This window comes from Mugil cephalus, chromosome 1 (assembly GCF_022458985.1).
Source record: "Mugil cephalus isolate CIBA_MC_2020 chromosome 1, CIBA_Mcephalus_1.1, whole genome shotgun sequence".
Taxonomy (NCBI): Eukaryota; Metazoa; Chordata; class Actinopteri; order Mugiliformes; family Mugilidae; genus Mugil; species Mugil cephalus.
This window is the reverse complement of record NC_061770.1, coordinates 32,305,587-32,319,465: the sequence shown is the minus strand read 5'-3', so window position 1 is coordinate 32,319,465 and position 13,879 is coordinate 32,305,587. Positions and strand designations below refer to the sequence as shown.

The 13,879-nt window shown below is 39.5% G+C and overlaps 2 protein-coding genes across 2 annotated transcripts in view; both read right to left on the bottom strand.

Moving 5' to 3' along the window:
- Positions 1-13,879, bottom strand: part of LOC125016019 (butyrophilin-like protein 2) — a gene marked incomplete at its 3' end in the record, with an annotated part of 80,320 nt that overhangs the window by 1,419 nt on the left and 65,022 nt on the right. The gene's annotated exons all lie outside the window — the stretch shown is intronic.
- On the bottom strand, positions 10,673-13,213 carry LOC125016427 (prelamin-A/C-like). Its single transcript, XM_047598921.1, has 6 exons — positions 13,159-13,213; positions 12,504-12,551; positions 12,377-12,427; positions 11,237-11,341; positions 11,001-11,108; positions 10,673-10,876 (listed from the first exon to the last, which is right to left on the bottom strand). Exons 1-6 carry the CDS (start codon positions 13,198-13,200, stop codon positions 10,769-10,771), a joined length of 462 nt encoding a protein of 153 aa, XP_047454877.1. The 5' UTR covers positions 13,201-13,213; the 3' UTR covers positions 10,673-10,768.

Here is a 13,879-nt window from a genome sequence, read left to right as displayed (position 1 = left end):
ACACAGTTCATCACTACATCTACAAGTGCAAGATAAAACTCATGCAAAGAGAAAGCCATAAATTTACTAAACCCTGAAACACCTCCAGCTTCTCTGGACTCGAGTTCATCTGAGACAGACTGACGCAAAGTGGAAAAGTGTGCTGTGGTCTGATGTGTCCACATTCCAAATAATTGAAATGTGGACACATAACCGGTCTCTTGCAGTCCAGACCTGTCCTCCATTGATAATTTGTGGCGCTCTATGAAGAGTAAAATAACGCATTCAAATGATCAGCTCGTCATCAAGCTCTGCAGTGGCCTGATAAGGACCCAATAATTTGAATCAGGTCCCAACTTCATTGGTTTGTACATGAGGAGCCCTTTCATTCAGGTTAAATCTTCATCCAGTTGCTATCACCACAGCATCTGTTTTTAAACTCAGCGGTTGATGCTGAACTGAAGAGCTTTATTTCTATTGATTCATACACATGTATTTTGACGAGGTCTAACTCTGACCTTTTAAATATTGTATTGTTCATTAGTTACCTCTAGAACAGTGAGTCAGGAGGAGACAGAAAACCAAACTGGAGATGGTTCTGAGCAGGAAGTGAAGGAACAGACCTTCCATCTCACGAATCAGAGAGTCCTGAAAATGATGCACATGATCTATCACAAGTTAACGTACAGTCAGCTTTAAAAAGTTACAAAATCGCACATATTATGATTGTTGTGGAGTATGCCATTTGAACAGTTTGGGATCAACTCATCACTGCTCTGTCTCCCATTGCTCTACCATTGCTCTACCATTACTCACCTCAGTTTCACTGAGGGGAGTAATGGTAGAGTAATTGGTGCAGTAGTACCCGCCCTCTTCACTGGATTATCAACAACTCCAGGCCTCAGCTTCAATAAAACCAACAATAATCATAAAAACTATTGACTTTTCCCTTCGTCTGTGACAATGATACTTTCACACTTGTTTCCTCTACAGTGAAGTTTAAATCTTCATATGTGAATCCTCCTGTTAGGATTATTTCACACATTCACATTTGTCACCTACAGTTTGTCAAACTTCCCAACTTCCTGTTCAAAGATCCAAACAACTGCATTAACACTTTCTCACTGACACAAAGGAATAGAAAATAAATCTCCACTTCACGTTTCAATCTAGCTTTGGTTTAAAATCAGCCACAGCTCAGAATGAAGAGACACTTTGAGAAGAACTAAGGAAGCACAGAAAAGATAAATCAACAACAGAAGACGACGTACCTGCTGAGTGAAGTTTCTGTCATTAAACACGTCTGGAAATCATCCATCGACCACTGACCTCAACCAGCTCCAGATTATGAACAAGGTTTCATCTGTTAGATTCAGCTTTTGGTTCAAATAATATAAAAACTTCTAAATGACCATCGAGGATCTCCCTGTGAACGTGAACAAACCAACAACGTGGAGACGTTATGTGTTGACTTTAATCAGTTCAGTTTAATGAGTGAACTTTAACAGTGTTGCCAGTTATAAAATAATAAAGACTGCAGAGGCGGATCTTCAGGAAACAGATTTTAGTTTGTCTGGAGACTGAGACACTGGACCAGTCAGGCTCAGACGTGAAGAGCAGAGTGTATTGAGTATTGTAGGTAGACAGCTTGTTAACATGAGTTTCCTCCTGAGAACAACTTGTTTCAGCTTGAAAATCCTCATATCCTCCTTATATTCACCAGAAACTCTTTCCCCGGGCTGAGCTTCCACAGCTTTCACTCAGCTTTAACATTTTTACCTTTGTGAACTATGGTCAAAACTCTACTGGTATTAGTCTTAAAAAGGACAGTTAAGTGATAAGTTTAATGAACTTAAATGATATCAGAAAAGTGTTTTCATCTTTCCATCTACGCCAGCTGTCCCTTAGATTATCAAAAGACACCTGTAGTTTGTCCTTTTACCACTGAGTTTTTATTTTCCACGTTATTTTGAATGATGCGTTCCAGTCCAGCAAGTATAAATAAAATCTGGATTGATAGTAAACTGCTGTCAGGACTGATTTCTACTTATTGGTGACATATAGTCTTTTCACCAGCGATGAAAACAGGGTCATACTTAGGACTTATTTCAGCTAGGAAGTCTGAGAAGTGATGAGTGCTGTGTTTTGGGGGTCAGTATATCACTGTGCACAGTACAGAACAAGAACAACCCAGCTCAAACATGATTGGCTCAAAACTGGTGGATGAGGCCAGTGACAGATGTTTACAGTCAAAGTCTAGCTTGAATATGGTGGTAATTCCCCCTTCTCGACCAGTCACTCACTTAGCGCTGATACTGAGACACAGGCACTCTTCCAAATCTCAGTAAAACACGTGACATCCAGTTCATGTGTGATGGAAAGGTCATTTTAGGATTAACATCTTATTTGCTCTTGATCTAGCACTGACCAGGGAAACTCTGGTGGAAGGTGGAGCAGGAAGCTGATTGTCAGTCCTGGGGGCTCGGGCCAGGGGTCCAAGGCTGTGGGGATCCACCCTTGCTCTGCATAGATGGAGGGAACAGATGCAGGTGTGGAACTCCATGACCGATGACGAGCACCAGCCAGGTGCAGACAGGCTTCAGAGAGCAACGGGAGACAGAGCAGTGATGAGTTGATCCCAAGACTAGACAAATAATCGGCCCAGGCATTTTGAGCCGAGACAGACACAGATGTTTTATCCCGAAGTGACGGAGCGAGACGGTTGTTCAGCTTATTATTGGTAAGAATCAGGGTTGATGTTCACGGCCATTTTTGATTAAGTCTTCAAACAGAATTCCTTATTAGTCTCATTTTAGCACTAATTTTTACCACTTTAGTTTGCTAAATGCTAATCCATTACACTCTCTTATAACTTATAATGTACTTAGATGAGACTTCTTTAACTTCATAGTTTGCTACTGACCATGATGGAGGCTGCATAAGTATCTGAGTCACGCTCCTTCAAATGTTGTGTTCTTCACCTAATTTCTAGCCACATTGCTTGTAGCATGTTGTTAGTTTTGGTGGGCTAACCCTAACTAATGACAGGAACGCATCTCATCATAGTTTCTATAACTGGTTTGTCAAAATACATTTTCCACAATCAATATATTTAGTTGGAACTTGTTTTTCCAGATGCAGACATAGTTAGAACCTGGACAGATGCGTCACTGATTCCCAGAGTCGACCAAAGTCCAGATTCAAAGAACGGGACAGACGTTGATCTTGGTAAAGGAACAGTTCTGGCGTCAGATCGATTTCAACTTCACTTGTGATTGTGTATTTAAATGTCTTTTGTCTTTCCCATCAGGTGGTAGTTCACATGTACCGCCTGTGATTGCCGTGGTTGTCGTCATTGTAATCCTTGCAGCTCTTGGTGTTTGTCTCTTCATAAAACGGCGTCAGAAAGAGACGTAAGTCAAACCTAAACCTAAATTTCTTGTTTCTTGCACTGTACAGACTTTTTCCAGGAGTCAGCTGACGTTTTGTTTGTTCTGTTAATTGTTCTTTCAGTGTCAAGTACAAAGCTTCCCCAAACATGATGCAACCAGCCTGAGAGCCTGGCTTAAAAAAAGCTGTTAATGGACATGAGAGGAGGACCAACAGGAGCAAGATCACCTCCCGCTGACACAAACCAAGTCCAACCTGAAGACGCTGTTGACGGCAACCAGGACGATCTTGAAGAAGAATTGATTAGTTCTTTGCCAAACGTCTGAAGAGCTTCTCAGATGCCCAAAAATCCACAAAACCTCAGGTTGGAAAATCTCAGTCTGGACTCTCTCCACTGGGAACGGATTCTGCTGGACCAATCAGATCGCTCGGGGGCGTGGTTTAACAGTAGTCATACACCTCACCTGAGAAATTGACAGGAAATTACTTAAAAGGACGAAAAGCTGACAGTTGTGCACAGAAATAGTTCTGTGGCTCTGATTGGTTGAAGGACTGTCCAGTGGCTCTGAGACGTCTCGGTCATCGACCACTGGAAATTCAAATCAAGTTCAGCTTGAAGAATAATTCATTAATGTCTCTCAGCCAAAAACACTGTACAAGATATTTTCCATGTGGAGCGACTGGAACTACTACTGACTACATTGTTGTGGTTTCATTTTAAATTATATTTATTTATTTCTAAAGAATGGACTTGTCAGAAAAGTCCATGATAGATTACATTCCTGTCTTGGTCACAACCTGCTGGAAAAGCACTAAATAAAAAGCCGGGTACTTTTACACTTATTTAAGATACTTTTGTGATTTGACGTCACCATAGGAATTTATTTTTTTATTTTTTCTGTTGGCGTCTGTCTTTAACTTGGACAGATTTGTGAGTGACGGTTCAGATTGAACCTGTGCCAGTTTAAGGATCTTTTAAAAGGTCACGGGTTTTATGGCACTTCAGGTAAAGATTTTGTTTCATTAAACTCTGATTTACTAAAATATTTAAGTTTGTTTAAAGGTGCAGCTGGTAGTTGAAAGACACCTTAGAGGTCAGTTTACATGACCTCAGTAGCAGATGAAGTTTTACAAGTAAAAATAAAAGGAGAAGGAACACGGCTGATGTCATTTCTCTTTGATGTGAACCTTTTGTTTGTGTTGCAGCATGAAATTATTGTCGTTACTCCAGTTAGAGTTTTAACTGCCTTCAGGTGCAGAGGTGTGTAATGGATGTGGCTGGTGCAGCTGTTTAGCTCATATCCTCCCAATACTACAGATATGATTCAGGGCAAGAGCAAGTGGCTCATACAATAACACTACATATATCAGATTGTATTTATATATGTGTTGTATTGTGTTGTTCTGTTGAACTAAGACTTTTCATGTCATTTAAAATAAGATGATAAATAACCGCTGTAACTCGTACTCTGTTAGTCTATTAGCCCACGTTGCTCTTTGTTCTGTGTAATATCTTTGTGTAGATGCATTGTGTTTTCCACTGTCGTCCTGCACAGTTTTGTGTCGTCTGCTCGAGTTTGCACACGTGCACTTTATCTTCAGTCCCTTGTATTGTTTTCAGTGTTGTGTCTTCATGCAGCTCCATGGTCCCAGAGGGACGTCCTCTCATTTCACTATGTGCTGCACCTGTTATTTAAAGTTGAAATGACAATTAAAAAAACAACTTTTCACCTCCTTTCACATCATCTCATGATTTTAATGACTAATTCTGATGAGTCTTCTCATATTAAATAATTGTTTTCTGTTGATTTAAGTTCAGATTTATTTCCTAGTTCACAGCTACAAGGAGAGACTCTTTTGAAAGACTCATTATTAATGAACAGACGTCACTTGTTTGTGATTAATGGCTCCATCTAGTTGTAACAGTTGTCATAAATAGTGAAATAAACCATTGAGACCAAAACAGTTTTTTGAACCAGGCTGTAAACATGTTTAATGATGCTGTAAAGTTGGGCTTTTTAACATGGGGGTCTATGGGGATTTGCTCCCTTTTGGCGCCTCTAGTGGCCACTCGATGAACTGCAGTTTTTTGAACTTCCTCATGGGCTTCAACACTCAGAGCTGGAAGTCGCTGCTTGATCTGGACACTTGATGTTTAGTGGAAGGTGTGAACAGGACTAAATGGAAGTATATTAAGTGTTTGTGAATGTCTCGTTTTTGTGTTGCTTCCAAGTGAACAAATTAAACACATCTTCATGTGACTACAGTCTGCTGTTCTAGTATGTGATTCCTCTTCTTGGTTCTCTTCCTGATTTTGGGTTTGTGAAGTGTGTACAACGCGTGGAGGTTAAAAGGTAATTTACCGTCTGTCAGCTCGTAAAATTACCAGACATGAGGAGACAAGTTTCCTTTGATATGAATGTGGGTTCTTGGGGATGAGAACCAAATATAAGGAGACTGTGAGAGCTGAACAAGAGAGAGGGGATTTACAACTGGTCAGAAGATCTCTCAGAAATTTCACTGCCATCTCCTGCAGCTGTGTCCTGAGTCAGGATGAGGCTAAAGCCTTGTGTTCACTTCTCAGCTGTTCAAATAAGATTTGTCTCAGTTTCCTCGAGCCTCTGACTCATCGTCCAACGTATGTTATCAGGGTGGATATCTGTCTCATCTGACCTCCGTCTGGTTCTTATCACATATTTCACTCATTCCTCAGTTCATGCTGTGCAGTCATTCCTGAAGTGTTAGATGCTCCTTGCATCAGACTCTCAACAACAAGCTTCAACACAGAGTTTTTATTTAATTTATTTATTTTATTCATTATCAACATCAAAAACAAAGTCAGTGGTTGTTTCCTCTCATCAACGTTTCTGTTGGATTCAGGTCAAGACTTTGACCCAGTTTCTCTTCACATTCAGTTCATGGACTCTGATTGGATGTTTAAATTAACTTCTAATCCTAGAGGTTCTCCTCACTGATGTAATACTGGCTCATGTTCTATACGCCTCTGTCTCTGTTACATACCGATCAGGAAGCTGGTTCCAACTCCATCAGAGGAGGAAGGTTGAGGGACGTCTGGAGGAGAAGACCCACAAGAGGACGATCGACAGACGTGCAAATAGATAGAAGGAAAACAACTGAAAGAGGTAAGAAGGAGGAAATGGAGGCGAAAGATTCACACACCTGAAACAGGTTTGGTGAGTGCTCAGTGACAGACGCTGATTGGCTGGACTCTAAAAACAAAAACGCCCACATCAACTCAGCTGTTAAAGGACAGAGTCTCATACTTTCACTTTTGTTCCTCCACAGTAAGTTTAGATGCTGCATATGTGAACCCTGCTGTCAGGATAGTTTAATACATTCACATCATCAGCAAAATGAGTAGAAGTCTGTGTTAGTTCAAACAGGCTGAATTATTTAACAGAACATGATATAGATGAGAAGACATCTATGTGTGTGAAAACAGCATCATGTTGTGGATTAAACAATTGCACAGTCAAACAGCCACTTAATATTTACTTTACAGTGTAAAACATGATCAGAATGAGGTCCCTCCATGAGGTCTGACCTGTTTGAACAATCTTTTTACATTTCATCTTAAGCTGATGCCAAGTGCACTTCTCCCCCGCGGGATTTCACCCAAGAGATAAATGAATATGCTCCCATTCAAGCAGTTTCCCCAGTAATATTATTGTGATTGTAAAGGACAACATTTAAACTAACTCATTGACCCGAACAGCAAAGTTCTCCTACGCCGTCTCCCTCTCTTTTGCACTTCTTTCTTAAATGTGTTGAAACTCTCCGTATCAGCGCATTAGGATTTCCACTTCGTAGCCCTCCTCTTCCCCGTTGCCATGGTGACTCGTTGAATCGTGGCTCCATTGATGCTGTTTTTTTATAGTTGTGGTGCACGCGCTTAACTCCGGGTTAAACTACTCCGAGTTGTTTAAACCAACTCAAATCCATCGTTCTGGAACTGGAAACTCAGACTTTTCTAACTCAGAGTTCAGGATTAGACTCAGAGTTTGTTGAACCTGCTTGGTGAAACAGACCCCAGGTCAGTTCACTGTCGGGTTTAGAATATTGAGGTGGTAGGAGGCGAGGACCCAAATGCAGGACAAATGAGGCAGGCAGGACTCCAGGGGAAAAGGGCTATTTAATAATTAACAAAAGGTGCTGCACACAGCATGAAAATACAATAATCAAAAAGGATCATGACATAGCATGGAGACAAGGACCGTGACATGGAGAAAACAACATTAACAACACAACAGAGAACAAAGGGAAAGCAGGGCTATAAATACACAAGACACAGGGGAAACTAATGAGGGCGATCACACCAGGAGAAAGCAACCAACACGCACAAGGCAACACAGACAGGAAATCTGAAACTTAGCAAAACAGGAAACACAAAACATGACACAGACATGACAGAAACACAAGGAGGCAAGACAGGCAGGAAACTAAGAAACACGACAAAATAAAACAGGAAACTCCAAAACATGACCCACAGAAGAAAAGACAGAGACAGAACCATGACATTCACTGACTCTCTTTCTCCTGAAGGTGGTGCTATGACCATCCCTGAACGTGGCCTCATAAATACATTCAATACTCTGACTCCTGTCAAACATGTTCAGCAACATTAGCCAACGTGGATGTGAATTATGTCAACGTCCTGTTTTTATGGGGAACTCTAAAGTGTGAGGTGATGTAACGTCCAGACCGTGTGACAGAGACTCAGGTTTTTAAGACATTTTTGACCATTTAACCATTTTTAACCAGCATTTTGAACCATCTACCAAAATGGCCGAGGTCCTGTTGGTTTCAGTGAATCTTAGCAGGACACATGTGTGCATGGAATTTCATGGCCATGAATAAAATGTAGTTCATGGGGCTTTTATTTATTTATTTATTTATTTATTTCAACCTGATGGTAAATACAGCAAAATGACGACATTTTCACCAAAAATTGCAGAATCTCAGAATCAAAATCATCTTTTTGGCCACGTATGTTTGGACATATGAGGAATTTGTTGTGGTGGTTGGGACAATAAACATGAGACAGAATCTCCTGAACTGTCCTGACTGTTTAAGCATGTTAAGTCTGAGTATATTCAGGAAACAAAGAAAGACATAAACACACTCATTTTGACCAGTTTCTTTCTGATTATTTTTATTACAATTTGTGTTGAACTCATTGTGTGTCTCTGTTGTGTTGCATGATATTTGGTACAAGAGCTAAATTTGTCTTTAACTGCTGAATGTGTTTGTTCCTGTTTATTTTGTGTTAACAGCATCAGTCTCTAACCTGAGAATTTATACGTATCCACTCCATTAAACACAAGAGGAACTTCTCACTTCTTTCAAGAATAAAACTACACAGACAACTTTTGTTTTGTGTGTGTGGGTCATGGTTCAGTCCTGTATCCTTAATCCTCATCCGCTACCGGTACCAGGGTCTGTATCCTCACCCCAGAGTTACATACAAACAATATAAATAATAACCAAACATAGAGAACTGGCAGTTTTAAGTTTTTATTTTAATATTGTATATAATATATTTAAGTGCACTGTTTATCACACACACCAGTCAATAAATGGAAGAGTATATCTTTGTTTATTAAATTGTAATAACATTTAAGCTTCTCAATGTAAATGTGAAAAATCTGTATCATTATCTAGTTCATAAATGATCATATGTCTTTATTATATAAATATTTACAGTCCAACGTGTCAAAAAACTAGGAGAAAAACAAGGGTAAAGCACTCTGTTAGATCCCCACAGGTAACAGGTATGACGTCTGCCCCGCTTCCTCACATCCCCCGGAACCACCAGTCAGGGAGGCTTCCTGCAGCTGGGTCTGAAGTTGAGTCCCGTCAGTTGTGGTGGCTTACCCCTAATGGATCTGTGCACTTGGTACGTGCCAGGTATTAATTTAAAGGCTAAGCTGGTGTGACCAATAAGAGCTAGGTGTCGGAGCTACCATTAAGATTGCCTATAGTTTTACTGTCATGAGTACCAGCAAAAAGGGAGAAATAATCGTTAGCAAAGACTTCTGACCTTTAGAGCCAAATTTTATTTGCAGGTTCAGCTTAAGCGATTTGCAACAGCTCAATTAATCAATTAAATCCAAAATCAGACATTTGTAAGATATGAATATCCAAAAATCAATTAAAATCTCAATCATGTAATTCCTAATCAGAAATATCTCTATCAGATTCTGTTCTAAAAACCACTTAATCAGCAAAGAATTACTTATGAGCCAAGCAGGTGAAGTAGGGGTAATGTAAAATGTCCAGAACCGTCCAAAAATCCTTTTTAGGGAGGAACAGGTGTCGAGTGAGCCGCACGGCCGATGTGACCACACCCAAACCTAGTCCTTTTACTGACGCTGAGCGAGTTGTTAAAATAGGGAAGTCCTGATGAACGATGATTCTGTCCTTTGGTAAATCCCTTAAATCCTTCACAGATGTATTCCAATTAGGTCTCCTCGACGCCGTACAAAGTCCAAGAAGTAGAAATCCAAAGTGTGAAAGATAATCCAATCTTCGTCTGCTAGGCAGGGGGAAACCAGACCAAACTTTTAAAAGCCAAAATAGTACTGCGAGGGAGTTGGCTCAGTCCGCATGTAGCACAGTCTGTGTCCGAGGTGAAATTCCCGTAAAATACTTCTGCATTTCATCTTTTATACTCTTTAATCGAGACATATCCTATTTTCCACACATCATCATGACTAATCATCACCCCACTACTTTTATCCCATAAGGGTGTTACATTCATGACTTATTAATTAATACTTGGACATTAGTTCACTTTCTGTACTTTTCCACTAACTATGTGTTTGGACATGTCCTGACCTGCTCTTAGGCCATAAGGCTTCAGTTCCCCTTTTTACCCCCACTGCTGGCCATCTACATCCTGTTTTTCTTATTCTGCTCCTGATTTCACAAACATTGGTTACATTGCTTCAACTATTATTCGTTTACACTCTGTGTATAACATTTATTCTCTGAAAATCAAAATTTTTAATCAGAATCATTCTTCAATCATAGTATTATATTCTTATATTCTGTTAATTCAAATTCCGATCATACCCTTAGTACCAGGCTTTTAAGCTGTTGGTCGGCTGGGATCTCAACTCACTTGACAACTTGACAAATTAGTTCTGTCACATTTTAACAACATAAAACACTGAGGTCATCCTGTAAAAGTCTTTTAACAAACCAACGTTCACATCAAACTTGACTAATCCAATAAAATGGAGCCAAGTGTTTCCAGAGACTTTCTCTGCAGTGTGTGGTTTCTGCAGGAAGATCTGAGTCGTGCTGTTTCTCATCTATAATGTTGCTGTTTGCTGGATTACTGAACTTTATTGAAGGAGTTCAACTGGGAACTATTTCACTGCAGAGAGACCTGGACTCTGTCTCCAGGCCACCAGGACTCCAGGTCCTCCCGCACCAGGTAACCAGAGAGGACATAAACAGGATTATAGCCTGGACCGTATAACTGTAGATGTAGTAAATCCAAAGGTCACAGAGTCACAGTCAGAAAATAATAATTAAAAAAACTGAAGGAAAAGTAAGAAAATGGAAAATATAACAACATCAATGAAACATCTACAAAGACTCACAATAGCAATGTCTCCAGCCTTGACTTCCAGTGATGGATCAAATGTGTATGTGATGGGTTCACTATTGTTGATCTGGACTTTTAACTGACGTCCTCCCAGTGGTTTGTCCTGCAGGACGGAAATGAAACAAAAGAAGAAGAATGAGACACAGAGACAGGAAGAAATGAATGTTGGTGTCTATTAAATCTGTTGGATCAATATTTTCTATGAAAATCACAAAAACAAATCAACATCACCTGATCAGACCAGTTTCTCAGAATGATAAACTTGTAGTTGTCATTAACCACCACATCGATGTCTCCTGGGATCTCCTGACTGTCTGAGCTGCTACTCATCTTGCGCTTGTTCAGGTTTGGGAGGAGACGACATCCACAGATTAGTCCTTTCACATCAGTCAGCTTCATGTTCTGTCTCTCAATCATTCAGAGAACTTTTCATCATTAAACATAAATGTGATGAGGAGGTAGGACCTAGAACATGAGGAGCTTTAGAAACCAATCAAAGACAGACAGACAATGACAAGTCTTTCTGCTCTTAGTTAACATCATGTTTCTAGTGGGAGGTTTGGCTGTTTTCAGGAAGGATGTTTGTTAAAGTTGAATAAAAAGTAGATGATTCTTAGTAAAAAGAAGAACCTCTGTACTGGATTTCTCTCTCTGGAGAAACAGGAAGAGAAACATTTAGTTTAGTTGTTGTTCTGATTTAAGTTGGAAACTTCTCTCTAATAAATTATGATTTTGTGGAAAAAGGCCAATAAACATTGAATTAAAAAGTGCTGCAGGTTGATGTTTCTGTGTGTTTGTGTTTCTCTCTCTGCATCCACAAGTTTCTTTATTATGAGGAGAGAGAAGACAGAAAGAGAAGATGAGATTAAACATGGACCTCCTTAATGAATGTTGACTCATGTTTTCTCACTCAAAGCAGTAAACGAAAAAAAATTAAGTTTCTACTTATGATTCATAAAACATGTGCTGACAGACAAACCCCAGGATGTTGATTTAGAGTAAAGAAACACTCAGAGACCTTTTATAGAAACTAAAATATAGATTTAGAAGATATGTAAGATCCAAATACAGACACCAAGGGAGGAAACAGAAACAAAGGAAACTTTACTGAAAACTGAAGCTGGAACAAAAAGTATTAGTGGTTGTAAAATAACACAAATACAAACATAGCAGAGATCCACAAACTAAAATCTAGACAAGAACTCAGGAACACGACAGAACATGAGGAAGTATCTCACAAATCTAACAAGCAGAGAGAAGATGTTGACCACCAACATCAACCTCCTTAGAACAAGACAATGATCTGAATATTAAATGAAACAGAAACACATTGAAATGAGAACAAACTAGAATCTGATAGGAACTACTAACCCCCTCCTCCAGTAACTCCACTTTCTGCTCATGACTGCAGGGTTGTACTAGCTGAGAAGAATGAGGAACGATTACTATATGACTGAAATACAGATTGTATCATAGTTCTTATAATGTGATCACTTACCCAGTGTGATGTGATAGTCCTGGAAGCAGCAGCTTTGATTTTCTCAAACTAGAAGAATTTATTAAAGTCAAATAAAAGGATTTATCATCACTGATTCTATTTCTTCATGTCAGACTAAACAACACATTCAACATTTAACCTGAAGGACGTTTTCATATGAACAAGTCACTTTTCAGTCCTGTTGTAGACGTGTCCACATATTTCTGATCTATTGTTGTTTCTCCATCTTCCTGTGCTGGAGTAGATCTACACCACCAGGTTCCTCAGGAAGGTGACTACAGTCTGTGAGGACCTAACACATCTGTCTGAACTGCTGCCACCAGGCAGACGTTACAAAGCCTCCACACCCCCACATCCACACTCAACAAGAGTTTCTCCTCCAGAGCTGTAGCTGCTCTAAACCAGTCCAACAAACTCTCTGTCTGACACACAACAAGTCAACAGTCTACAACCACCTAGACTGGAGGACAGCTACACAACCCTGTACATGATAACTGGATATTCCACTGAGATATTCTCCATTACACACTCAGATTTAAATGTATATTTATGTTCATATTCTCATTTAATTCCCCTATAATAATGTTTTCCCTACACTGTGTGATGTGTGTGAATAAACTACTTCTCTCTCCATGAATATGAGCTTGTTCTTCACCTCATCTTTTATCTCCTCCATCTCTTTGTTTCTGGTCTCCATCTCTTTGTTTCTGGTCTCCATCTCTTTGTTTCTGGTCTCCAGCTCTTTTTTTCTGGTCTCCAGTTCTTTGTTTCTGGTCTCCATCTCTTTGTTTCTGGTCTCCATCTCTTTGTTTCTGGTCTCCATCTCTTTGTTTCTGGTCTTCATCTCTTTGTTTCTGGTCTCCATCTCTTTGTTTCTGGTCTCCATCTCCTTCTCCATCTGATGTTTCTCCTCTTGAAGCTTCTTGTTGTCGCCAGTTAGTTTTTCCAGCTGAAGAGAGAGAAGACAGAAAGAGGAGATGAGATTAACAACAGACCTCCTTCATGAATGTTCTTTTATTTTTACTTCTTCTCATGTGATTAAATGAGAGGAAACAAATAAAATCCTTCTTGTGGTTCATGGATCTTGGGATCAGTTCCAGACAGAGAGACTTTCAAATCTGTCTTTCTGCTCTTAGTCAACATCCATGTTGTGCTGGTTTTTATCATATTTCATCAGAGATGTTTATTGATTTATTAATTAAGTCATTTATTTTGTCTGGATATCAGGTCACAATAATAGTTTGTTCTTCTTCTTCTTCTTTTTTTTTTTAATCAAAATTGTCTCTAACACTACAAACACACACAAAGATGTTTAAGTATAAAATATAACCACCAAAGAAATTACTTTCAATGTTCCACAATAATTCAGTCTTTGT